At 49.5% G+C, this 26,240-nt stretch overlaps 1 protein-coding gene across 2 annotated transcripts in view; it reads left to right on the plus strand.

Annotated features, from left to right (window-relative positions):
* Positions 1-1,391: 1,391 nt before the first annotated feature.
* Daglb (diacylglycerol lipase beta) overlaps positions 1,392-26,240 on the plus strand; it is a 39,727-nt gene continuing 14,878 nt past the window's right edge. Inside the window, exons 1-8 of one of the 2 annotated variants that reach the window (XM_021161880.2) lie at positions 1,394-1,655; positions 3,796-3,947; positions 9,665-9,836; positions 11,685-11,943; positions 15,398-15,520; positions 18,608-18,735; positions 21,304-21,430; positions 24,043-24,126. In XM_021161880.2, the coding sequence (XP_021017539.1) occupies positions 1,561-1,655; positions 3,796-3,947; positions 9,665-9,836; positions 11,685-11,943; positions 15,398-15,520; positions 18,608-18,735; positions 21,304-21,430; positions 24,043-24,126 (1,140 nt within the window). In that variant the 5' untranslated portion in view covers positions 1,394-1,560. Of the gene's footprint in view, positions 1,656-3,795; positions 3,948-9,664; positions 9,837-11,684; positions 11,944-15,397; positions 15,521-18,607; positions 18,736-21,303; positions 21,431-24,042; positions 24,127-26,240 lie in introns of both variants that reach the window. The other variant, XM_085837409.1, reaches the window with a different exon arrangement.

Consider the following 26,240-nt stretch of genomic DNA (forward strand, 5'->3'; position numbering starts at 1 on the left):
TTCCTCCCTCCCCCAAATCCAGGTCACTCCAAACCCAGGTTACCTCTAATTCCTCCAGCAATTGACTGTAGTCAATTTTATTTAATCAGTAGTTTTAAATCAAGGAACAAGGTTTGCACAACAAAAATTTGTAAACAGAAGAAGTTGTTTGTAGGCCTAGACCTTTGGGTGTAGAATTTAGCATTACAATACCAAATCTCAACAACCCAGAATTTCTAAACCTTTTGTCTCACCTCCCAACACCTGTCCCACCACTTCTGGTTTACACAGTAGCTAGGATGGGAAACCAAGGCTTTGTGCATGCCAGGCAAAGTACTCTGTCAACTTAGTTACATGCCCAGCCTCGGGATGGGCATTTTCACAAATCCCGCATCTTCTCAGCTAATTATAAGTCCAGATCTTAAAACTAATTCCCCTTGCCTGACACCATTTCTGTTTATCAGCTTGTCTGGCAACAGTCAGACTTGGGCCAGGGAGGGATTAAGCACCATAAAGAAACCAGAGTTAGGAAAAGGGCTAAGGAGACGGCTCAGGAGTTAAAGCACTTGCTATACTAGTTTGAGGACTGAAGTTCAAACTCCCAGAAACTCAGGAAAGTGCAGGATGGGTGTGGTAGCACACCTGTTATTACAGCCTGGTAAGGGGAAATCAGAAGATCTCCGCAGCAAGCTGGGTCGCAGGACCAGCCGGCTCACCGAGCTTTGTGTTTGATTGAGAGAACCTGCCTCAGCAAGGTGGAAGAGCTGGGTACAGTTCTTGATAACATCCTCAGACCCCCACATGCATGAGCACATTTACACAGGCACCTACATACGTGCGCCCCACCACACATGCACACCACCGACACTAAAAATCTGGGGAGCTAAAATGTATGTGGAAGTACAGCAGGTAGATGATGAGGGAACACAGACACGAATTAGAGGCTTCTGATGTAAGACTCCGCTAGAAAAGTCTCTGGGAAGGATTGAAATGCACTTTACGCTGAAGCGCAGACTTGCAAGTCTTAGACATAATTTAGACCAGGTCTGAAGGTTCCCCTCGGTCACCAGGGGGACCGTGGGGAAGAATGGGAACTAGTATTAGTGAGACCAGCCAGGGGAAGGGATGAAGATGGATAAAGCACGGTGTGTGTGGAGAGAGAGAAGAGGAATGGAGGTGCTAAAAGGCGTACAGTAAAAGTCATCCCAAGCTAGAAAGATTCAGAGACCCAGACCTACGTCCTAGCTTCACTATTCATAGGCGCGGCTCTCTAGGGAGAGCATTCTCTCCAGATCTTTTAAATCCTCAGTCTATTAAACAGAAATGACCACACCGGAATGGACTTCATACACCACCGACCGGCACTCAACAGCCAGCAGCTGACTTCCGGGTCAGGGGACCTGGGAAGGAGGCAAAGAAAGCAGAGTGCGCGTCTCTTGTGGGCGCGCTCGGGACTCGGCCGGAGGCGCATGCGCGGGTCTTTACGTAGGCTTGCGTCTTGGCGCCGCTGGGGACCCCCTCCGGACACGCGCGGAGTCAGAAGGGTGCGCGCGGCTTAGGCGGCGCGGTGGGAGGTGCGCCATGCCGGGGATGGTGCTGTTCGGCCGGCGCTGGTCCCTAGCCAGCGACGACCTGGTGTTCCCTGGGTCTTTTGAGCTGTTCCTGCGTGTGCTGTGGTAAGTGAGGCCGCCGTGCGGGCGGGAGGCGCGCTGGTTAAGGCGACAAAAGTCGTGCCTTCTTGGTGCTTAAGGGGCAACCGCGCCCCCCGAGCACAATCTGTCTGCACCTAAGATATAGAAGCAATCGCTCTGTGCATTTGACAGGGTCCCGGACCTTCAGCTCTGCAGGGTAGGAGCCGAGCCCTAGGGTGCAGAGCCGAGCCCTAGCCGCTGGAGCGTGAGGGAAATGTGAGCATCTAAAAACCATAGCCCCCAGGTCTCTCCTTCCTGAAGCCCGCGGCTCCGGAACTTTGGATCACACCTGTCTTTTTTCTTGCTGGGAGGGTATCAAAGTCCCTGTCAATGCAAAACAGTAATCTGGGAAATAGCAATTTCGGAGCAATTCATAGAAACCAGGATAATAGGCCGGTTTTGCAAAATGCAGCTAGGCTCAGTGGGAAACGGCACCGGTGGGTGAAGTCAGCTCCTGGCACGCCTGCCGACGAGGAATAACGTTCTTAGAAAAAAGCATTCTCAAGAGGCAAAGGAATAGGAGCAGGAAAGCCCTTTCTAGACAGGCCGGGTTTTTCTCAGATCGTTTTTTTTGCCTGTAACTCCTGACACGGAGCCCTGGTGTTTGGACAGAAAAAGTTATCTAGGGGCTGAGGGTGTACCAGTTCCTTTTGGTGGAGTGCTTACCTAGCATGAAGGAGGCCCTTGTGTACACGGGATCCCCAGCACCACACAGAACTGGTAGTGGCGGCACTCACTTGTAAATCCCGGGACTAGGGGGTGGCACAAGAGCATCGGCGGTTCACAGTCATCCTTGGATACACAGTGAGTCGTTGTACAAGACCCTCCCTCAAAAAAAAAAAAAAAAAAGGTGCGGGGGGGGAGGGGTGGTACGGGGACAGAAAAGTTATCTAGACCAATCTTACCTTTATTTTTTCCCCTCTAGTGCTTGAGCCCAGGGCTTCACGTATGCTAGACTTTGAGTTAAATCCTCCATCACCTCAGATGACACCTCTTAGGGCTTGGGCAGCAGGGGAGCTCAGATGGGTAAAGGTGCTTGCCGCCAAGCCTGATGACCTAAATTGTCATCTCCAGGACCCACATGGTAGGAGGAGAACTGGCTCCTTTAAGTTGCTCTCTGACCTCCCTCCGCAGGTGTGGGATGGCATACTCTTCCTCAAATAGATAAAGTTTTTTAAAAAGATGGACATTCTTGCTAAGCGGGTCTGTTTGCTGCTGAAGTCCCTCCAGGGTGATTCAGAAGCTCCTTTCCCTCTGGAGATTCATGCTATCGTTGTTCACCGCCGAATTACAAAATACAGTCAAGAGGCCAGAGGACTTCTCCTTTTGTGTTTATTTGTATCTACCCTGATACGTTATTTTCATAATTTGCTTCCTGCTTGCTTGGTTTTGAATTACAGTTGGCTCCAATGTGTGTTTACTGAACGTTAAAGTACACACACATACATACAAACCCTGGTACTAATTCAGCAAGTGTAAGTTTGTTTAGCAACCACGTGATTCTAAATCACGGTGGGTATTTTCCTGGGGAACCCTAGCTTGTCTAGGTTTCGATTTTTGACAGGGTCTCCTACATCTCTTGCTTGCCTAAAGCTCATTATGAGGTGTGGGACAATCTCGAAGTTCTCATCCTCCTGTCCCCACTTCCCCAGTCCTGGGATTACAGGACTTAGTTTATGTAGCACTCTTAACACTTAATGTACCACTTAACATTTAATGTAGCACTTAACACTTATGTAGCACTCATCGAACCTAAAGGCTCCTGCATGCCTGGTAAACACTACCCACTGAGCAATAGCTCCAGCCTGTTTGCATTTGAAGTGGGGGCTCCTTGTGCAGCTTAGGGTGGCCTGAAACTCATATATAGCCCAGGTTCATGTAGCCTCTAATTTATGATCCTCCTGCCTCTGCCTCTGCCTCTCTGGTGCCATGCCCAGTACATGGCTCACAGAAGATACAGATTAAGAACAGAAAGCCACACGTGTATTAACAGTCTGCCTCTGGATAGACTTTTTATTGATGCAGATTACATCTCCTTTTGAACCTTAACCCTGATAGGAGAGTATTAAGTCCCTGTATTTCCTCCCAGCGTGTTTTATGAACCCACGTTCTTCTCTGCGCACAGGTGGATTGCCAGTCTGACGTTGTATCTCACGCACAGAAGGAGGCTGGACTGTCCCGGTGGAGTCTTGCTCAGCACGTACCTGATAGTCCTCCTTGTTCTCCTGGCAGTTATTATATGCACCGTGTTGGCCATCGTGTGTGTCAGCATGAGAGGTAAAGAGACACACTTTCTGTGTGAAACCCGCTCTGTATCTTAACAGCCATACTGCGCTACCATTTGCGTACAGTACAGTAGTCTTGTTTTGGCTCCTGAACTGTGTGCGTGCGCACACGAATATGTGCATCCGAGTGCCTACTGTGGTCAGGAGAGAGCTCTGGATTGGGATCGCCTGGACCTAGATTACAGGTGGTAGTGAACCACACCACACAGGTGCCGAGAGCCTAACTTGAGTCCTCCAGGAGAGCGGCAGGTGCTCCTCCCCACTGAGCCTCCTCCCCACTGAGCCTCCTCCCCACTGAGCCTCCTCCCCAGCCCCACACAGCTTCTCACTGTTTCCATAGTTGAAAGCCTATCATTACAGCGTACGTGGGAACGTTTTCTTATCAGTGTGTATGTGGCGTGTGTGTGTGTGTGTGTGTGTGTGTGTGTGTGTGTGTAAAGCCAGAGGGTGATGTTATTGGCTGCCTTCCTGGATCACTCTCCTCCTTATTTGAGGTAGGGTGTTGTCAGAATTCCTTTCCTAGGGCACTGTTTATCCCTCCTCCTAAGGTCCCAACAACAAACTGAGGCATGATTTTGTGTTTTCTTCTGGGTGGGGCTGTCTCCACTCATGGCCAGGATGAGCAGGCACACAAGTGCTCCTGGAGAAGCTCTGATATCTTCCTACCCCTGCTAATCCAGTGTTAGCCGGTATACAGGTCCTTCCAGTCCATCCAGCTTGGATTGGGTTTTCTGTTACTTAGGACTTGAGCTGTTCTCCTCACTGGAACCCAAAGCAGTATCTTATGAAACCGTATTAAACGGAGCGTGACAGTGCAGGCCTGTTATCACAGCTTCTCAGGGGACTGAGATGGAAGGACCTTAAGTCCAAAGCTTACCTGAGGCTTTAGACCACAGAGCCTGTCTGAAAAACAGCATTGGGGGCCATTAAACGGCTCCGCAGATGAAGGCACTTGCTACCAAGCCTGATGACCTGAGTTCTGTCTCTAGGTTCCATCTCTGGGTTCCACATCGTAGGAGAGAAGAACTGACTCCCAATGGCTGTCTTCTGACCTCCATGTGTGTGTTATGACACGTGCACATAGACTGACTCCCCTGACCTGTGTGCACCTCTCTTGTCTGTCCATCCATCTGTCCCTCCCCATCTTTCTGCCTGCCTGTGCCTATCTCTGTCTGTCTGCCTGTCTCTCTCTCTCTGTCTGTCTGTTTTTCTGTCTCTCTCTCTGTCTGTGTGTGTGTGTGTCTGCCTGCCTGCCTGTCTGTGACTGTCTGTCTATCCATCTGTGTGTATTTTTGTCCTGTGTCTGTATTTTTGAGAGGTGGTGGCTGGAGGAATAGCTCAGTGCTTACAGAAGAGTTTCTAGCCCCCACCTACAGGCTCAGAACCACCTGGGCTCTAATGCCCTCACTGGCCAGAGAGGAGGCACAAACACAAGAATAAAAATGAAATTTAAAACATGTTAGCCAGGCATAGTGACCGTGCCTTCGATCCCAGCCTAATGCTGGGAAGAGGCAGGTGGATCTTTGAGTTCAAGGCCAGTTTGGTCTACCAAGCAAGTTCCAGAACTGCACAGAGAAAGCTGTTTAGCTGGGTGGTAGTGGCTCACACATTTAATCCCAGCACTTGGAAGGCCCTGACACCCATATAGTAAGAGAGACTCTATTCCCAGAATTTTCCTTTGACCCCCACAAATATGTGGCAGTACATATGTCCACCACACTCAAATAAATGTTTAAGAAAAAAACTTCTTAAAGGGGTATTGTATGTTGGGCATAGTGGCTTACAGCTTTAAAGCTAGTGCTCAGAGAGGTAGAAGCAAGTGAGTCTCTTGAGTTTGAGGCCACCCCAGTCTAAATAGCAAATTCCAGACCATCCTGGACTACACAGTGAGACCCTGTCTCACAATATATATGTGTGTGTATACATATTTACACACATACAAATTTTAGTGAAGAAGAAAATCTAAAAGACAAGTGTGTGGGTTGGGGTTGTAGGACTGAGAAAAAGACAAATTCCTACATTCATAGCCCTTTAAAACTTCTTTTATTTGTTTTGGCATCAACAGGGATTGAACCCAGGGCCTCATGCTTGAGAGGCAATCCCCTTCCAACAGAGCCAGAGCCCCATGTCTCCTCTTTCTGAGATGAAGTCTGTGTCATAGCCCTAACTGGCTGGGGACTACTGTGGGCTGCTCTCTTGTCTTTGCCTCCCAAGCGCAGGGATTACAGGCATGCACCACCAGACCGAGTACGGGGTCTTCAGTGAGAAATGAGGGAACAACCCAGATCAGTAGAAAAAATAGGCAGAAAGCCTGAACAATAACGGGATACATTTTTAAATTTAGCCTCAGCCACACATAAAGATATGAATACAAACATACTGTCTCATTACGAAGTGGAAATGAATGAACAGCTCTGTCTTTGCATGGGAATGTAATCAGCCAAGCCTTTGGGTCGGCCAGTGTGATAACACACACATAGCAATCGGGTTTCAGCTACAGTTAGCATACACACTCAGCGGTGCTTGTAGTGCGGCTGTGGATAGAAGAACACAGGGATTCTTCCTCACAGTCACAGATATATGTGATGTAGTTGAGAACAATGTCACTTTTGTTGTGGTCTTTTCTTTGCCTCTACAGGGTATTACTGTGTAGCCCAGGCTGGCCAGACTCGGTGATTTTCCTGTTTCAGCTTCTTGAGCCAGGGCTTGGATCACAGGCATTTATCTCAGTGTTTGATTTCAGAAGGTTCCATGAAGCCCTCCTATTGGGGGTAGTTGGGTACGGTCCGCTTCCCAGGTAGTTCAGGGTGCTGTGACAGAGCCCTTTCCATGGGGCCTGCCATCTGCCGTGTCTGGGAGAATCCTTTCTCTCTCTCTCTGTGTCTTAAGAGCTCATAGCTCAACTTTTATGTCAGAGAAGTGGCTGGGATGTCTGTCATTCATAAATTTGTGGCCCAGATCTTCTCTTTGTTGCTCTTCTGCATGTCCCACGTGCTGAGGGACCTAAGGAGGTCATTTTAGGAAATGTTTCTTTTTTTTTGTTGGTTTTTTTTTTTTGTTGGTTTTTTTTTCGAAGGAAGTCTTTCTTGAGGATAGCCCAGTGCAGCAGTGTCTCTGAAGGTTGGGGTCATCAAATTGGGATTGAGGGGGAAAAAATATGGAAAGAGAAGTGTTTTTCTACCCAGGCATGGTGGCGCATAACTTTAGTCCCAGTACTCAGGAGGCAGAGGCAGACAGACCTCTGTGAGTTCAAGGCCAGCCAGGTCTGCAGAGTGAAACTGTGTCTTTAAAAAAAAAAAAAAAATGTGTTTTTCTAAGACCTGAACCTATGAGGCCATTAGTATTACATTGTGGGTTGGGGAGGGACTCACAAGACCCCAGCTTTAGCTCAGGGGCTACTGGCAGGCCGTGGTGCTGAGGGAGGGGAGTCATTTTTCTTCAGTGATGTAGCCACTGGTAAGTTGCCCGTGTTCCAGTGAAGAGCTCCCAGCCTGTGCTCAGGCAGTCACCCTAATCAAACTCAGTGAGTCACCAAAAAGCAAAGCCAAGACAAAGATTCGAGAGTAAGAGGGACTTCTCAGGAAAAGAAGGGGCTCCAGAGGGATCGGGAGGGGCAGGGAAGGGTGGTGACCAAAATGTACCACATATGTATATGAAATTGTCAAGGAGTTTAAAACGTTGTTTTTCTAGGTAGATGGAGGGTCTTTCAATGCCTCGTTTAATTTCTGGGGAATTGTTTAGACACACTCCATCTCTTTGTTTCTTTGTCTGTATTTAGTGACTGTTGTGTCAGAGCTTTGTGTGAAGAGCCCCAATCACAGATGCTGCTGACTGTGTTAAACTGTGTCCGTATTTGGCATCTTTCCAGTGCAGTGGAGTTCTGGTTCCTGTTTTCTAGGGCCTCTGCCACTGTCACCTGGTAGCAGGCTTCCTTCGTTCCTCAGAGAGGGTTGAGAGTTCTGTGCCGGCCAGCCAGATGGCTTAGCAGGTTCTGCTTGCCAAGCTGGGGTGACCTGAGTTTGATCCCACACAGTAGAAGGAAAAACTGACTCCTGTGGGTGTCCTCTGACCTCCTCTTGTGTGTCATGGCACACATGTGCTCACACACAATAAATAAATGTAAATAAAAGTGTAAAAACCAATTACCATATAAAGGCCAAGCAGGAGCCTTGGTAGTGCCACGTGCACCCAGCCTCACCACACACACACACCACACACACAGACTTACCATATTCACCACACACCACCACATACACACCACATACACACTACATATACACCACACACACCACATACCACACACCATATATACACCACACTACATACAGACAGACTCACCACACACAAACCACACACCACACACCTCATACACAGAGTTACCACATACACACCACACACCATATATACCACACTCCACACACACACACACAGTATATACACACCATACATACTACATACACACCACACTCCACAGTCACACAGCACACACCACGCACACTCCACACACACACACACACACACACACACACACACACACGTCTTGAGCTCTCTGACCCTCTGTTTGTAAAATGAGATAATCTCTTGCCCACAGTTTGCGAGGATTAAGGAATGGTGGGTATTAAAGTATTTAGTAGTACTGCGTGTTCAGTAAGGCGTCTAGTCAATGGGACACTTCTTCCTGGCTGAGAGACTACTCAGGTAGTACCCGGGTGACTGCTCCTCCTTCTGCCCGGGACAGTCCTCTCCAGTGATACAGTTCCTCCAGTATAATTACCCAGTGCGCCTCTCTTGCTTCTTAGAAGTATTCCAGTTTGGGCCGTGGTTATGTACTCCTCCCTAGTTAGAGCCACAGTGAATCTACGCAAGGAGTGTGAAGCTTCTGCCCTGCTTCCCATCCTTCACTCTGTCTGTCTGTCTGTCTGTCTGTCTCCCCTCTCTTCTCACTCTCCCCCCTCTCTTCCCCTCCACCCACCTCTTGTTTTTCCAAACCAGAGTTTCCTCTGTGTAGCCCTGGCTGTCCTGGAGCTCTCTCTGTAGACCAGGCTGGCCTCACACTCAGAGCTCCGCCTGCCTCTGCCTCCCACACCGTCACCCGGCTTTGTCACTTGCTTCCTATTTTGGGAAGTATAGTGAGTAGGAGTTCAGTGGTGGGTGTGCAGCAAAACTCAAGAGATGTTCAGTAGCTGTGTTTCTTAAGATTTATTTTAAAATTTTGTGTATGTGTTTATGCGGCTGACTGTGGTCTATGTGTGTGACTGCAGGTGCCTATGGAGGCCAGAGGGGTCAGACCCCCCTGCAGCCAGAGGTATTTGTATGGGGCAGTGAGCTGTCTGGTGTAGATAGAGAGAGCCAATTTCAGTACATGCTCTTAACTGCTGAACAGTCTTTTCAGCCCCCTCCCTGTGGCTGGTGTGTGTGTGTGTGTGTGTGTGTGTTTTTGAGGGTGAGCTGGATGTGAGTCAGCTCCAGTCCGCCTGCCTCCAATCCCACCAGCCCTCTGGTTAGACACACACCACCTTTCTGTCAGCTCTCACAGATGCTAGGGATCTAAACTCAGTCCTCACGCTTTTAGGACAGGCTCTTTATCAGCCGACCGGCTCTCTAGCGCCCCACCCCCACCCCACCCCCAGTAGCTGGACAGGCAGCTCTGCCTGTGCCTTAGGACGCTCCTGAGCAGCTGGGTTTTTTTTTTTTTTTTCTGTGTTTCAGGAACCATTTGTAACCCTGGACCTCGGAAGTCTATGTCTAAGCTGCTCTATATCCGCCTGGCGCTTTTCCTGCCAGAGATGGTCTGGGCTTCTCTGGGGGCCGCCTGGGTGGCAAAAGGTATCCAATGTGACAGGACAGTTGTCATTGGCATCATCGCCACCGTCATTGTCAGGTGAGGTCTTCCTCCTCCTCCTAGCTTCTTCTCAGGTGCGTTTCTGGGCGGTGCAGCACCCTGATGTCCTGGGCCTCTCTGAGTAATTCACGGAGACTTGAGCGATGGGTTTTGGTCCGTGAGAAACAGCTCATCTTCCAGCTCGTATCTGCAAGTGATCACTTTCTTCCCAGCTCCTATTTTTCTGCAAGTTCCCTCTCTCATAAGGAGGGGAGGGGGCAGGAGAGATGGCTCAGCAGTCGAGAGCACTTGTCAAACTATGTGAGGACCGGAGTTCAGTTCCTAGCACCCATTAGAGAAACTGGGCCTCCAGCCTTTAACCCCAGCTCCAAGAACAGCAGAGACAGGAGGATCACTGGGACTTACTGCCTCCTAGCCTATCCCAGAAAATATGAGCCCCAGATTCGGGGGAGGCAGGTGGTGGGCGGGGCAGGGGGATTGACTAACAGCCAGAGGAAGGGTGGAGGTTAAAAGTGAGATGAGAAATGGAACCCGGAATGGAGGCAGTATATAATAGTCTGATAGGGTTTATAATGCAGATTTTGTATCTTCTGTACTAACAATATTTAGTTTTGTATGGGGAGATGTGCTTATATGCTACGGCCCATGTGGAGGTCAGAGGACAAGTTGTGGGACTCGGTTCTTTTCTTTAACCATGTGGGTCCCAGGTATTGAACTTGGGTCATCAGGTTGAGTAGCAGATGCCCTCTCACCACCAAGCTAAAGAGCTTAACAATAGCCCAACCTTGTCCCTTTGTGTTACGAGTAAGGAAACGGAAGCTGGCACTGGAGCTGCCATCCCTGAGGGACACAGGCAGAGACGGCAGAATCGGCGTCTTACCAGCAAGATTGTAGTGGAGAGCTGGCAGGGCCTTGCACAGCGTGTGCGATGTAGAGACAGTCAGGGCTGAGGATGCGGTACAGTTGTTAAAGCCTGTCACGAGAGCCTTGGGACCTGAGTTCAGATCCCCACACGTTGGGTGCTGGACATAGACTGCCAGCCACATCATTCAGTTCTACGCTCAATAAGAGCCCTGACTTAGAAAGGTAGAGAGCGATCAGGGAATTCCCCCAATGTTGAACTCTGGTCTCTGTACACATGCACGCCCCCACATGAACACATATATGCACCACACACAAATAGAAGCAATTAAATGTGGGCCGGGGAGAGGGGACACCTGTCAGAGTATTCCATCCTGTGGAGATTCTTTTTGTCTTACTATGAAGACTCCCAGAGATCTTAGGAGTAGCTGGGTCAGTGTCCAGGGTCCTGGAGAACTAGTTCCAGTGACTTCTATATCCAGGCTACAACACTGCTCACCTCTCGGACCCTTTTCTCCTTTGTGGGCCTCACTCTCGGAACTCTGTGGTCTTCCTGGGACTTGGGTTGGCTGTGGACTCCCGAGGAACCATTTTTCTTTCTTTGTTTTCTTTTTTAATATTCATTCATGTAGTTAGCCATGCGCGCGCGCGCGTGTGTGTTTGTGTGTGTGTGTGTGTGTGTGTGTGTGTGTGTGTGTGCGCGTGCGTGCGTGTGTACGGGTGTGACTTGGCACATGTTGGAAGTCAGAGGATAACTCGAAGAAGTTGGTTTTCTCCACCTATCCTGAAGGCCCTGGAGAGCAAACTCAGATCCTGAGACTTGGCTGGCAGCACCTCTTCCTCCTGAGCCGGCTCACTGACCCTCCTGGGGAACGTTCTAGAAGAATATTGCTTGCCTCGGTTGGGTTTTCAGAACTCTGCCTCTCCTTCAGCAGCATAGAAACAGCTTAGTTGGTGCGTGTGGCGTGGGCTCCGGCCACCGCCCTCCACAGTCACCCAGCCTGTCCCGTGCTTTACTCCTTACAGCTGGATTGTCATTGCTGCCACCATGGTCACCATCATCTTTGTCTTTGACCCACTGGGCGGGAAGATGGCTCCGTATCCCCCATGCATCCCCGAGCACCTGGACAGTAACAGCTCAAACCGGTTATTGACTGGCCTGAAGACGGCTGCGAAGAGCGTGTGGGAGACCCGGGTGCAGTTCTGCTGCTGCTGCGTTGGGCAGGATGATAACACCAGGGTGGCATTTTCCAGCACCGCCGACCTGTTCTCCACCTACTTCTCTGTAAGCAGAAGGGATCTGCTGTGGTCTCTCTCTCTCCCGTTTCTATAAATGCCTCTGTGGGGTGATGAGCATCCTGCACAAAGAAAGCCACGTTGAGGACCCATATCCCTTGGACGAGGGGTTTGGGAGGTCACTGCCTGGGTGGGCTTGGCAGGCAGCAGTTAGCTGCGAGGATGGCCAAGCCTTTCCTGTTCCTTGTTTGTGTTGCTCTGTTGAGGCTGTGTCTCCTGTAACCCAGGTCTGAAACTGTGTAGCAGAGGACCTCCTGGGCCTTCTGATCCTCCTTCATCTGCCTCCTCCATGCTGGGCTTACAGGCATGCACCACCACGCCCGGTTTATTTGTTGCTAAGGGTGGGAGCCAAGGCTTTATGAATCTAGGCATGTATTGTATGTACCAGCTGAGCCCCAGCCCAGCCCTCAGTCCCTTTCTCCATGGCTAGGTGTGTCTTTCATAAACACTGGTCCGTTACAGCCCAGCCTGTGCCTTGTTTTTTTAAGGAACTAAGCATTACGAAAGAAGCTGCCAGTTCTCTGTCTCCATCTCCTCTGTCCAGCCCAGTCAGCAGATAGGCTTGTGTAAACAGTGTCCTGCCAGGGAGTATCAGAAAAGAATTTCTCAGGCAAGCAAGATGGCTCAACAGGTAAAGGTGCTCCCCGCCAAGAGAGATGACCTCTACACACACACACACACACACACACACACATACACACACATGTGCGTGCACACCCATACACCACACAATGTAAAAAACAAAGAAGTGTTTCTCACTACGTACCATGACTCACTGGTCAGGAAGTGCACAGGAGAGATCGCTCTCGGATGAGCTGTCCTTGGAGTTGGATGATCTCATTTTCTTCCTCTTCTATCCATGTCTGTGTAACGATGTGTGATAACTACCTTTATTTTTGGTTCTGAAACCAAGTAAAAGAGAAGATTTCTTTCGACACCCTCCGCACCTTCCTGTCCGTCTCTGTCTCTGTTTCTGTCTCTCCCTCGCTTCTCTGTAGTTTCCGACTTTGGACTGTGGAGAGCTAGCATCGTGATGTGACAGCAGGGGCCCTCCTGTAGGAACCCAAGAAGTGTGCCCACGAATCTTTGTTTTGATGTTCTTGTTTTTACTTGTTTTTATTTTTATTATCTGACTGTCTATCGATTTATGGGTTTTCAAGACAGGTTTTCTCTGTGTTGCCCTGGCTGTCCTGGAACTCACTCTGTACACTAGGCTGGCCTCGAACTCAGAGATCTGCCTGCCTCTGCCCCCGAGTGTTGGGACTAAAGTTGTGCACCACCACCACCAGCCTTAAACTGTTTTTTATATCTCTTGCATCTGTTGAGCGTATGCCTCAGATGTGCAGGTACCCAAGTAGGCCGGAAGAAGAAGCTCCTCTGGAGCTGGAGGTGTAGGGAGTAGTGAGTCTGCCTGACAGGGGTGCTGGGAACGGAACTCGGTCCTCTGCCAGGGCAGCAAGCACTCACCACCACTGAGCCATCTTGCCAGCCATCGCCAACTCTTATGGGAGTGCTTCAACCCATCTCAAGATATCTAGAAGAGGCGGTACCCAGTCAATACCATTTTTACTTTTGGGGGGCAGGGTCTCGTGTAGCTGAGAATAACCCGAACTCCTTTTATAGCCAAGGATGACCTTGACCTTCTGGTCTTCCAGCCTCTGTCTCCTGAATGTAGAGATTACAGGTGTGCTCTACTAAGACAGGTTTATTTATGCAGTGCTGGAGATGGAGCCCAAGGACTCGTGCATCATAGACTCTGTGTGTCAGTGGACCGTCTGTGGGTCTTCTCATGCATCATAGACTCTGTGCGTCAGTGGACCGTCTGTGGGTCTTCTCATGCATCATAGACTCTGTGCATCAGTGGACCGTCTGTGGGTCTTGTCATGCATCATAGACTCTGTGTGTCTGTGGACCGTCTGTGGGTCTTCTCATGCATCATATACTCTGTGCATCAGTGGACCGTCTGTGGGTCTTCTCATGCATCATAGACTCTGTGCGTCAGTGGACCGTCTGTGGGTCTTCTCATGCATCATAGACAATGTCCATCTGTGGACCGTCTGTGGGTCTTCCTGTGCTGCTGCTGCTGGGGAATATCGTGTAGTTTCTTTTGGTTTTAATTATATTTAATCAGTGTATTTGGGTGCATGCAGGCGTGTGTGGAGGTTAAAGGACAACTTGCAAGAGTTGGTTCTCTCCTTCTACCAAGTGTGTTCCAGGGACCAAACTCAGGTCATCAGACTTGACAGCAAGCACTTTTAACTGAGCCATTCATTCTGTGGCCTGCTGACTTGACCGACCTTCCTTCCTCCCCTCCTTCCTTCCTTCCTTCCTTCGTTTTCTTTTTGACACAAGGACTTATTATATGGCTCAGGCTGGCCCTGAACTTGCCATCCACATTCCTCTGGGTCCTGCAGTTCTGTATGTGCCACCAGGCCCAGCTGGGAGAGGACTTCTGACTTCCGTGTTTGTCCACATGAGAATTCTCACTGGTGTTTACTGATTTCTGATTTCTTCCATGGCACAGTGTACCCAGTAACCGTATGTTCAACCTCATGAACCTGCCACAGCACAAACTTCACACCAGCTCAAGAAATGAGAATGCCGGGTGTGATGGTGCGCACCTTTCATCCCAGCTCTCCTGTGGTTAGATAAAGCGCACAGGCTAGCTAGCCTGGAGAACACAGTTCAGCAGGTATAAAGAGAGACCCTGCCTCAAAACACGTTGGGAGGAGAGAACCAATCCACCAAAGTTGTCCTGTGACATGGGTACTCCAGCATGTGTACACAGCACATGTGTGTACTCCAACATGTGTGCCTGGGCACAGAGATACACAGTTTCTTTAAACAGAAATAGTTAAGTCACTTAAAATGAGATTTTGATAAAATGATTAATCTAGTAGATTTGTCTGAGGACAAGATGTGAAAAAAAAAATACTAAGCTAACATCTATAAGGAATCCCACAATGGAAAAATGCTCTTTGAAAATACATCGTTAAGAGGCTGGAGAGCTGGCCCAGGGGTTAACAGCACCTCCTACTCTTACAGAGGACCTGCATTCAGTTCCCAGGACCCACACTGGTTAGCTTACCAACACCTGTGACTCCAGCTCCAGGGGATCCACACCACCTTCTAGCCTCTGAGGGCTCCCACACTCTTGTGGCATTTACACGAACTCGCTCACACGGGCACGCACATGATATAAGTTTGTAATTGAGAGGTAGAGGCAGGAAGATCTGGAATTTCAGGCGGTGTTTACGGACTGAGTCAAAGGCCAACCTAAGCTGCACAAGACTTGTCTCAAACCAAAAGTAATAAATTCCTCTTTCTGGGTAATGTGCCTGGCTACTTGCATATCTGCTTACGAACTGTGTTCAACTGGATGCTAAGGGCTTCCCGGGCAGTCTGATGGGTCTGACGGCAGACCATTGTGCTTTCCCACCCAGGACACAGACCTGGTGCCCAGTGATATCGCAGCAGGCTTCACCCTTCTCCACCAGCAACAGGACAATATCAGCCACAGCCGGGAGCCTCCGGAGGTGGTGACCCACACACCAGGACAGCCTCAGGTAATGACAAAGCCACCTCTGACGTCCATGCTTCTGTGTGGATCTTCAGAGGCGTACAGTCACAGCTGGGCAGGGGGCATGCAGGAGGAGGGAGCAGGAGGATGGTGAGCAGGAGGCTAGCCTGGGCTATAGAGTGAGTCCAAGGCTAGAAGTAGACCCTGTGTAAGAAAAGAGAAGGAAAGGGAAAGTGGGGAAACGAGAGGGAGGCGGAGACAGAGGGGAAGGAGTAGAGAAGTGACTAAGGAGAATTTTAGTCGCTTTGGACTGAGACTCCAGGCTCAGGAAGCCCCACTGTGTCTCACTGTCCAGACTGCATTGTAGGAAATCCAGTGTTAGGCTCTGTGTTCCAGAAGATCTTCTCGTATGGGCCTGAGTCACCCCATAGTGTATTTTCAGTCAGAGTCTAGAAAGCAGAGAGAGTTCAAGCTTTGTCTGACGAACAGGTTCCTGCTATAAACTCACTGTGTTTTCCAAAGAGAAACTCGTGCCAGGCTTAGCAGTGTACACTGGCTATTCCAGCAATCCAGGGAGAGGCAGGGGGATTGCCAGTTCCAGGGCACCCTAGGCTACACAGTAAACAGGACAAAACTCACTGTTCCCTTCCCTTCCCTCCCTCCCTCCCTTCCTCCCTCCCTCCCTCCCTCCCTCCCTCCCTCCCTCCCTCCCTCCCTCCCTCCCTCCCCAACTCCTCCATCCCTCCCTAACTCTCCTTCCCTCCATCCCTCTCTCCCTCCCTCCATCCTTCCCTCCCTCCCTCCATCCTTCCCTTCCTACCTATGTGTCTTCCCTCCCTCCCTCCCTCCCTCCCTCCCTCCCTCCCTCCCTCTCTCCCTCCCTCCCTCCCTCCATTCTTCTCTCCCTCGTTCCTTCCCTTCCTTCCTCCCTTCCTCCCTGTGTGCCTCCTCTCCCTCCCTCCTTCCATCTCTTTCTCCCTGCCTCCTTCCTAGTGTGCCTTCTCTCCCTCCTTTCCTCCTTCCCCCTCTCCTTCCCTTCCTCCATCCCTCCCTGCCTTTCTTCCTTCATTCTTTCTTGAACCACTGAGCATGGACTCCAGAGTCTTGTACATACTAGACAAATGTATACCACTGAGCCATGCCCCCAGACCCTCAAAAAGAAAGAAAGACGTAACAGAAAAATACCATACAGAGAAGCCACAGGCTGTGTCCCTCTGTCTCTGCCACGACAGCGGGGCATCCACGGTACTGGAGTGTCTTAGTTTCTCTTCTGTTGCTGAGATAAGGGACCAAGACAACTTAAGAAAGAAAGCATCTGGGGCTTATAGTTCTAGAGGGAAGACAGGCATGGTGCTGGAGGAGGCTGCACAGTAGAAGGGACAAAAACTAAGACATCTTAACACACACACATCTTAAGACACAGCCATGAGGCAGGAGGGAACTACAGGGAACGGTGTGAGTCTTTTGAGACCTCAAAGCTCTCTCCCAATGGCAGAGCTCCGCCAGGTGTTGGCAGCACCCTTGTTGTCGGGTGGAAAGCCATGAAGGTCTCCAGGCATGAAGCTCCGCAAGAGTCAGAAAGGTCTGCAGGGATCCCTGCCTGCCTACCATCTCTGGTGGAATCCACTGCTGGCTGTTTAAAAACCAGCTTTTTGGAAGTTGGTGCGTCTGAGAGTTTAAGACCAGCCAGAGATACATACCAAGACCTTGTCTCAACAAAGAAAAAGTGCTAGGTGTGGTGGCACATGCCTTTGGTCCCAGCACTCAGGATGTAGGGGTGGGCAGATCTTTCCAAAGAAGAGGACAGCCTAGTCTACATAGCAAGTTGTACGACAGGATAGCCAGGGGTCCACAGAGAGATTCTGTCTTTAAAATAAAAATAAAGACAAACAAAACCATTTTTCCCCTACAAGAGGCTGGAAAGATGGCTCAGCTGTTAAGCACTTACCACAGAAGGGTGAGGACTGGAGTTTGGATCCCCAGAGCCCATGTCAAAGCTGAGTGGGCGTGTTGGCCCGTCTGTAATTCTAGTCTTGGAAGGTGAAGGTGGGGTGGGGGATCCTTGAAGCAAGCTGGCTAGGGAGACTGCCTGAGTCAGTGAGCTCTGGGTTTGAGTCCGAGACCCTGCCCCAGCGAGTAAGATGGAAGAGCGATTGAAGAATATTCTCATTATGTGCCTTTGGCCTAAACACACACACACACACAGAGAGATGGACACATCAATGCCCACACCCTTGCAAATACACATACACACAGGTGTGTCATAAATCCACGTGGGGAGAAAAGGAGAGTTAACAGGATCCACAGTAGAGAGAGAAGCTCGCCGACGTTCAGCCCTCATTTTCTGAAGGAGCAGAGGGGTTCAGCCTTCTTGGGAAAGACTAATACGGCTGACTCACTCCAGTTATTTTGTTCAGTCATCACATGGAATTAATTGGGGCTAGAAAGGCTCCAGCTACCAGAGTTCTCTTGCCCTTGTTGCCGAGAAAGAAATCTCGGTCCCTTTCAACCATAGCGAGCCATAATCAAAAGGAAGAACTCCAGGTTTGCCAGGAGTGTCTTAGGACCTGCAGTCTCTCACATAGCACCAAGTGCAGACTATCCAGGGAGACAACATTTCTTCGAGGTTCAAACAGCCTCAAAACCACTTCTCAGCCTCTACTGATTAACCCAAGCACAGCAAAGGCTTTGCTGAGACATTTCACTCAGAGCGAGGCTCAAAGGCTTTTCAGAGTCGAGGAAAGCGCAGGAGATGGAATGCTGGAGTCCAGCTTTAAGATCTCAGTGTGCCAGTGGGTAAGGCTCAGTGGCTAAAGTGCTTGATTTGTTAGTGGGGGGGCCTGAGTTCAGCTCCCCAGAATTCACACAAAGCAGGACGTGGTACTGAACACTCCTGTAATCTCAGGTTTCCTACAGCAAGATGGGAGGGAGCTGGGGAGAGAGACAGAGAGACAAAGAGAGACAGAGACAGACAGACCCTGGAAGCTGGAGGACCAGCTAGCTGGGGTACCCAACAAACATGGTTACGGTTATGGGAGAAGTCAAGGACAGCCGCCCAAGGCTCCTGCGGGGCGACATGTTTGCCCGCACTGGAGTGCACACACAGCTAAGCTTCTTTCCTTCTCTCTCCCAGGAAACTGAGTTAGATGCAGAAGTGGAGAACTGCCATCACTACATGCCGTTTGCAGCAGCTGCCTATGGGTGGCCGCTCTACATCTACAGGAACCCGTTCACCGGGCTGTGCAGGATTGGTGGTGACTGGTAAGTCAGCGTAGCCTGATCCTTTCAGATTTTTTTTCCCTCTTTAAAAAAAACAAAAAACAAAAAAACAAAAAACCTACATTTCAAAAGCATACAAGAATAGAACAACAACAAAAAAGTCCTAAGTTCTCTATCTAGAACTGTCTAGACCTGTGACTCACTATGTCCTGAGTTCTCTAGATGTCACACTTTATCTCTTTTAAAAAACAAAAATTTTGGCTGGGCAGTGGTGGCACATGCCTGTAATCCCAGCACTTGGGAGGCAGAGGCAGGTGGATTTCTGAGTTCAAGACCAGCCTGGTCTACAGAGTGAGTTCCAGGACAGCCAGGGCTACACAGAGAAACCCTGTCTCAAAAAAAAATTTTTTTTTCTTTTTAGATAAAGGTTTTATATAGTCCCTGCCTGGCTTGAGAGAAACTTGATATGAAGACCAGGCTGGCCTTGAACTCACCAAGATGACTTCCTCTGCCTCGAAAGTGCTGGGATTATAAGTAGACACTGGCACTTGGAACTTTTAAAAAAAGCTACTTGTAATTAGTTACATTTGTCTATTTGTTTGTTTGTTTGTTTGATGTGTATGTGCAGTGAGGATGTGGAAGATACAAGACTCCTTCTCTTTCTGACACTGTTGCATTGATGCCACGCAAAGAATGAAAAGAAAGACTTCCCTTTCTTAGTGAGCCAAGGCTAACCCAAATGTGATTGAGTCAAGGCTAGCCCAAATGTGATTGACAGCTTCCCTCCGTGTCTTCTGTATGTCTGCAGCTTGTAGTCTGTGGCCTGTCTGTTGTGCGTCTGCTCTTTGTCTGTTGTCTGTGTTGCCTGTCTGTCCCTAACAAAGAGCTTTGCTTCAGTTATTGACAAGGGAGGAAAACATGGGAGCGGGAAGGAATGAGGGGTTTCTTCTACAGAGATCTTTAGCTGAGTTTCACAAGGAAGTTACTTTACTGACCTAGAACAGCACTCAAAACCGCACACAGATGTCATCCACCTGTGTCACCATATTGTTTCCAACATTCATGTCATAGTCATGGCTGCTTCAGCAAATTACCACAGAGCACACCCACGTGTATACACACACACACACACACACACACACACACAGTTATTCTGGATCAGGCTATGGAAGAGTAAATAGTCCACGAGTGGAACTGTGCAGGCCAGGAAGTGGTGGTGCACACCATTAATCCCAGCACTTGGGAGGCAGAGGCGTACAGATCTCTGTGAGTTTGAGGCCAACCTGGTCTACAGAGCGAGTTCTAAGCTTGTCTCAAAAAACCAAACTAAAGAAAAGCGTGGAGCTGTGCATTTAATGTGGGTTAGAAGGTGATTACGTGGGAAGAACACAGCAGATTAAGGGCAGTTACGTTGTTCTTTTAAGGGCAAGTTAAACTTAACCAGGCTGAGTACACAGTAGGACAGCAGGTTGAGGACCTGTCTTACATGATCTCAGGATATATTATGAACTTGATTACAAGGTCTGGAAAATGTTCACTCTCTGAAGGTAAGAGGGACTCACACACTGAAGGGGTCCTGGGAGTCAAACTCAGATCACCAGGTTTGGTGACAAGTATCTTTCCTGCTGAGCCATCTTGCCAGCTCAGGCTTCTTGATCTGTTAACATCTTGCCTGGATGTCCTCACAATATTCATTGCAGTAAAATTATAAAAATCAGGAACTTTGTCTTTGATTGTTAACTGGTAACTTGTATTTGAGTTCTTCCTGTTGACTCAGTAATATGCATGTGTGTAATAGATGAGACTGGAGTGTGTCCGAGTGTGTGTGTGTGTGCATGTGTGTGTGTGCGCGCACACATGCTTGGAGTCCAGGGGAGGACACCCCTGTCCTGCTGTTCTTCTCTCCCCTTTATTCTCTTGGGATAGGGTCTCTTTCTCATTCTACCTGGAGCTAAGCTTTTGGCCAGCAGCCCCAGCTTCCTCCTGTCTCCACCCCTAACCTCATGGTGCAGGGTTACACACACACACACACACACACACACACACAGCTATACCGACCTGACTGTGCAGGGTGGTCCCTGTCTCCTTGGTTACTTGAGTTTGGGTAGTTTTGAGACGGGGCCTCCTGTAGCCAGGGATAGCCTCAAAGTCCTGATCTTCCTGCCTCCACCTCCCAAGGGCTAGGGTTACAGGCATGTGCCACCGTATGGGCCTTCTTCCTGCATTTCTACTGGAAAATTTTAAATTTTTCTTTATTATTAATGTATGCATATGATGTATGTGGGTGCGTGCATGCTAGAGCACGTGTGAAGGTTCAGCAAGACACCCTGTCTCAGAGGAGTTAAGGCAGAAAGAATGTCAGAGTAGGAGATCCCATGTCCATGTATGTGTGAGTGCACACATGAATGAATGAATGAATGAATGAATATCTAGAATGTAGTAACTCACTGAAAAAGCATTTGTCCCATGTGCAAGCCCCACGGATCTGCTAGAATGTCTGAGAAGTGGCCAGCCCTCCCCTCCCGAGTTCTCTAGCTAAATCCTACAGCGGGGTCACCGTGTACGGTGGAAGGCAGGGGTACCACAGTCACCTCTTTCCGTTCCCTGTAGTTGCAGAGCCAGAGACATAGAGTACGATGCAGTGGAAGGTGACCAGCACAACTGCCACTTCGCCTCCATCCTGAAGACCACAGGGCTGCAGTACAGGGACTTCATTCACATAAGCTTTCACGACAAGGTATTGTCTCAAACGGGGTGCTCTAGATGTGGGTCCTGGACTCCTGTGGGGCCTGGTGGTGGGAGTGTGTGTTTGTGTGTATCTGTGTCGGTGTGTTTTTGTGTGTGTGTGTCTGTACATGAGTGAGTGTGTGTGTGTGTGTGTCTGTGTCTGTATATGTAGGTGAGTGTGTGTGTCTGTGTATGTCTGTGTGTGTGTGTGTGTGTTTATGCATGTATGTCTGTGTCAGTGTGTGTGTATGTCTGTTGCTGGGACTTCAACTAGGACCTTTCACAAGCTAGATAAGCACTCTACCAGTGAGCTATATTCCTAGCTCTTATTAAAAAAACATCTTTATAGGCTGAGCAGTGGTGGCGCACACCTCTAATCCCAGCACTCGGAGGCAGAGGCAGGTGGATTTCTGAGTTCAAGGCCAACCTGGACTACAGAGTGAGTTCCAGGACAGCCAGGGCTACACAGAGAAACCCTGTCTCGAAAAACCAAACCAAACCAAACCAAACCAAACAAAACAAAACATCTTTATTAGTGGTGTGTGTGTGTGTATGTGTGTGTGTGTGTGTGCACTCTTGCATGTGTGCAAACAGGTCCTGCGGATTGAACTCAGATTATCAGGCTTGTCAGTGAGTGTCATAACTTACTGAACCATCTTGCTAATTCCCAGCCTTTCTTTTTACTTTTGCAGACACACACACACACACACACACACACGCACGCACACACACACAGAAAGCTTACCTACCCGCTTGAAAGTCTGTGGTTAGCATTACTTAGTTGCTCTCTAACCTCTTGTGTGGTTAACCTCTGTAACCGCTACTGGTGGCGTGCAACTGTTTTCAGGCTCTGTGGTCCACAGAGTGTTTTGGCAGAACTTTTAGGAAGAGTTCTATAGTTGGGCTGGCGAGGTGGCTCAGTGGGTAAAGGTATCTGCCTCCAAGCCTGAGAAGCCACGTTCAATTCCTGGCATCTATACAATAGAAGGAGAACGAGCTCCCTCAAGTTGTCTTCCAATTGCTTCGCACATGCCTTGACACGCACATGCACACACACAGCCTCCACACAAAACTCCTGAAATTGCCAAGTATGGTGGTGTGTGCTCATAATCCCAACCTTTGAGAGGCCGAGGCAGGAGAATAGAGAGAGACCCAGTCAGAGTGCCGAGGGCCATGCAGAGGAACGGCAGATGGCTTTACGTCATGGATGCAGCCCCCAGCTTACCACCGCCACATGGGTGAGCCTCGGTGTGGCGCGGTTCCGAGGACCGTGTGTCCATGAAGTTCCGAGGACTTCGTGCTGTTACGGGGTTCTGCTCTGCCTGCTGCCCTCACATCCCTCTTAATCTAAGAGTTCTATTAAAACTCTAAGGGGTTTCCAGTCCCTCAGGGGACAGTATCTTTGACGCATACAATGCTATGCCTGATCTCTCTCAGGCACTGCTGCTGGGGCACATTAATGATCCTGTCACCAGAACTTAGAGATGCAGATTGTCAGCCATGAGAACATTTGGAAAAATTAAATTGTTAGTGAAGCTAGGTTGAGATGTTTTTATTACTGGCTCTGATGGAGAAAATCTTAGGAAATAATTTATAGTTCAGAGAGGCACACTCTTATTAGCTAAACTAGGGACCTTTTAAGGTCAGGGAACAAGAACAATGGCAGCCCTGGCTGACGTGACTCTCACTGAGTCTGGACTGGTGAGGACTGATTTCTTGTACCCATTTTTGCCCTCAGCTTCCTGATAGGATTTATTAAGATTTACTGATGAGTAGATATGCATTCTGAGGATTTAAAGTTTGGGAGTGGAAGGTTGGAATATCCTTGCTTCTGTCCGTCAACTCTGTGTGTGTGTGTGTGTGTGTGTGTTTGTCTGTCTGTGTGTAAGGTTTGTGTGAATAGGGGCTGGAAAACTGTTGGTGTCCATCCATCACCTATGTGTATGTAAAGCTTGTCTGGTGTGTGTTGGAGCTTGCTCCATCCACCAATTTTGTGTGTGTGTGTGTGTGTATGTGTAAAATGCTTGGAGCCCACCTTCTGGAGCTTTGCTCTACCATTTTATATGTGAATATAAATATATGTGTATATGCTTTTTATGTGTATATGCTTGTCTATAGATCTATCTATATATATGTATATATGCATATATGTGTGTATAAACACATGCATGCACATGCATATTTATATGTATAAAGTTGTTGGACTCTGTTTTTTTGTTTTGTCCACTGAGAGAGAGCGAGAGAGAGAGAGAGAGAGAGAGAGAGAGAGAGAGAGAGAGAGAATTTTCTCTCATTCCTTCTCTTTCTCGCCGGCCCCAAAGGGTTAAAGAGTTCATAGTTTCCTGCTGACCACAGGGAGCGCCAGCTTTGTTCCCTCAGAGGAAAGTCTGCTGAGTAATTTCTCTAACCACTGGCAGCCTTTGGCAGCAGCCCCTGTAGGTGTCTGGATCCACCCCCATCAGCAGCTCTAAGCCCTGACACCCTTAACGGCTGCCTGCCTCAGTTTACCCACTGCCTAGACGCCAGAGCCGGTCACTGGCATCAGAGAAAACCAGGTTTCTCTGTAGTTGGTGTTGCTGTGCTGCTGTGAGTCCCACCTTGTGCTGGTTTCTTGTCTTCCAGGTGTATGAGCTGCCCTTCATAGTGGTTCTGGACCACCGGAAGGAGTCTGTTGTGGTCGCCGTGAGAGGGACCATGTCTCTCCAGGTAATGCTGGTGTGCTTGACAGATTCAGACCTGGACTGGGTGGGATCGGGGAGTTAGGCACAAGTGAGGTGCTTAGAGCTATGGAAAGCTTCCGTTAGGAACAGAAAGCCACTGCCTGCGAGGGAACCAAGGGAAGTTGGGTTGTGAAACTCTGACTGGAAACATGGGGACATGGCTCCCACTCAGCCACCAGCTGTTGGCAGCAGAGATGCCAGCACGTCCCAAGACAGGCTCAAGGGATACCTACATGGTTTGCCTCCTGCCGACCTTTAGAGATGCCTAGATGAGCCCCAAGCCTAGGGAGCCCACACTCTAATTTCTGCACCCAAAGCCAGATGGAACGGCAAGACCAGTCTTGTATCAGAAGACACAGAGCCATGTATGGTGGTACACTCCTGTAACCCCACCACTCTGGAAGCTGAGGCAGGAGGATTGCAAGTTTGAGTCCTGCTTGGGCTACATAGACAGCATTTTTAAAAGGAGGCAGGGCCAGCGAGGGAGTCGACTCAGTGGTAAAGAGGAAGGACCTGTATACAAACCCCGGAACTCACATACAATCCGGAGGCCGTAGCCTCTGTGTGTGTCATCTCAGCTGTCTACAGCAAAATGGGAGATGAAACAGGAGTCTGTCTGCTGGAATGCCAAGGGCCACAGTGCCTGGTGCGTACATTGGCCAGCAGGAGACCCTGGGAGATGAAGGCTGGCATCTGCATGGTTCTCTGATCCAACCACCATACCTGTTCCATGACACAGGTGCATCTGCTTTGTACACACGAATATGCACATGCACAAGACACAACACAGATTAAAAAGACTGTCAAGTTCGTTTTGGGGTTCTCTGCAGGCCGTCCCTTCCTCCGGTCCCCATATGCTGCCTTGAGCCCCTTGTCCCCCTGTCCCCTCCACCTCCTCTTTTTGTTCAGCTCCTTCCGTCTTCATCATCTGCTTTCTGGTGGCTTCTCTGCCACCCTTTCCTCTCACCTCCTGGTCCTTTGCTTACCCAGAAAGGACCAGTGTTACTGCCGAGCAGGCAGGAGGGGCCTGTAGTCACAGATACTGTGAAGGCTGAAACAGAAAGTTTTAAGTTCAGGGCTAGCCTAAGCAACTTAGACCAATATAAAGCAGGCCTGGAGGGATGGCTCAGCCCTAGGTGAGCTCTGGCTGTTCTTTGAGATCCGAGTTCAATTCCCAGCACCTAGTAGCAGCTCATAACCATCCGTAGTAACTCCATTTCCAGGGGATCCAGCACCCTTTTCTGGCCTCTGTGGATATCAGGCGTGCATGTGTTACACAGACATACATGTAAACAAAGCACTCACCCACTACATCATCATCATAAGGTGCATGGGAGGGTGGGCATCTGTGCCACAGCTTTAATTCCAGCCCTGGGGAGGCAGAGGCAGGCAGGTCTACACAGGGAGTTCCAGGCCAGCCAAGGCTGCCTACATACTGAGACCTGGTCTAAGAAAAGAGGCCTGGGCACCTGCCTAGCATCTCCCTGTCAGAGGCTGGGTCTCAAGATAGAGCCCTTAGGCTACCCTACTGTGTGGAAGGCCCTGACTCAGGCCTTAGTGTTATCCATTCCTCCTCACTCGGTCCACCATCTTAGATCTCACAGCCCCAGGCTCGCTGGCTGTGGAATTCTTTCTCAGCCCCTGCTCTGACCAGTTGGTTCCCCGCAGTGAGAGAAAGGTTTCCTGGCCTCTCAGTGCCCATCTCTGCTCTTATCCTGGTCAGACAGGCCCTTCCTGTGTAGCTCCCAAATGTCCCCAAATGCTGGAATTACAAGCAGGTTCCCAACACAACCTGCTCCAGTCTGTCCCCTCTGCTGTCCTCTGGGTTTTTCCTGTCCTTCTCTGGAAACCCCCAGTGCACTCAGCTTTCCGGAGGAAGGGGGTGCTTGTTTCCCATGCTCTGTGACCCGCCAGCCACTTCTTCCTAGTGCCACTCTGTATAGAGCACTAGTGGTGTGCCTGGTGTCCTCTGTAGACGGTTGAAGGGGCTTTTTGTCATATAGGGGTAAGCACAACATGGTGGCCTATGCCTGTAATCCCAGGACGGGAGGCAGAAGCAGGAAGAATTCAAAGCTAGCCTGGGCTACGTGGTGAGACCCT

Source organism: Mus caroli, unplaced genomic scaffold, assembly GCF_978045245.1.
Source record: "Mus caroli unplaced genomic scaffold, Mus_caroli_1 scaffold_4, whole genome shotgun sequence".
NCBI classification, from domain to species: Eukaryota; Metazoa; Chordata; class Mammalia; order Rodentia; family Muridae; genus Mus; species Mus caroli.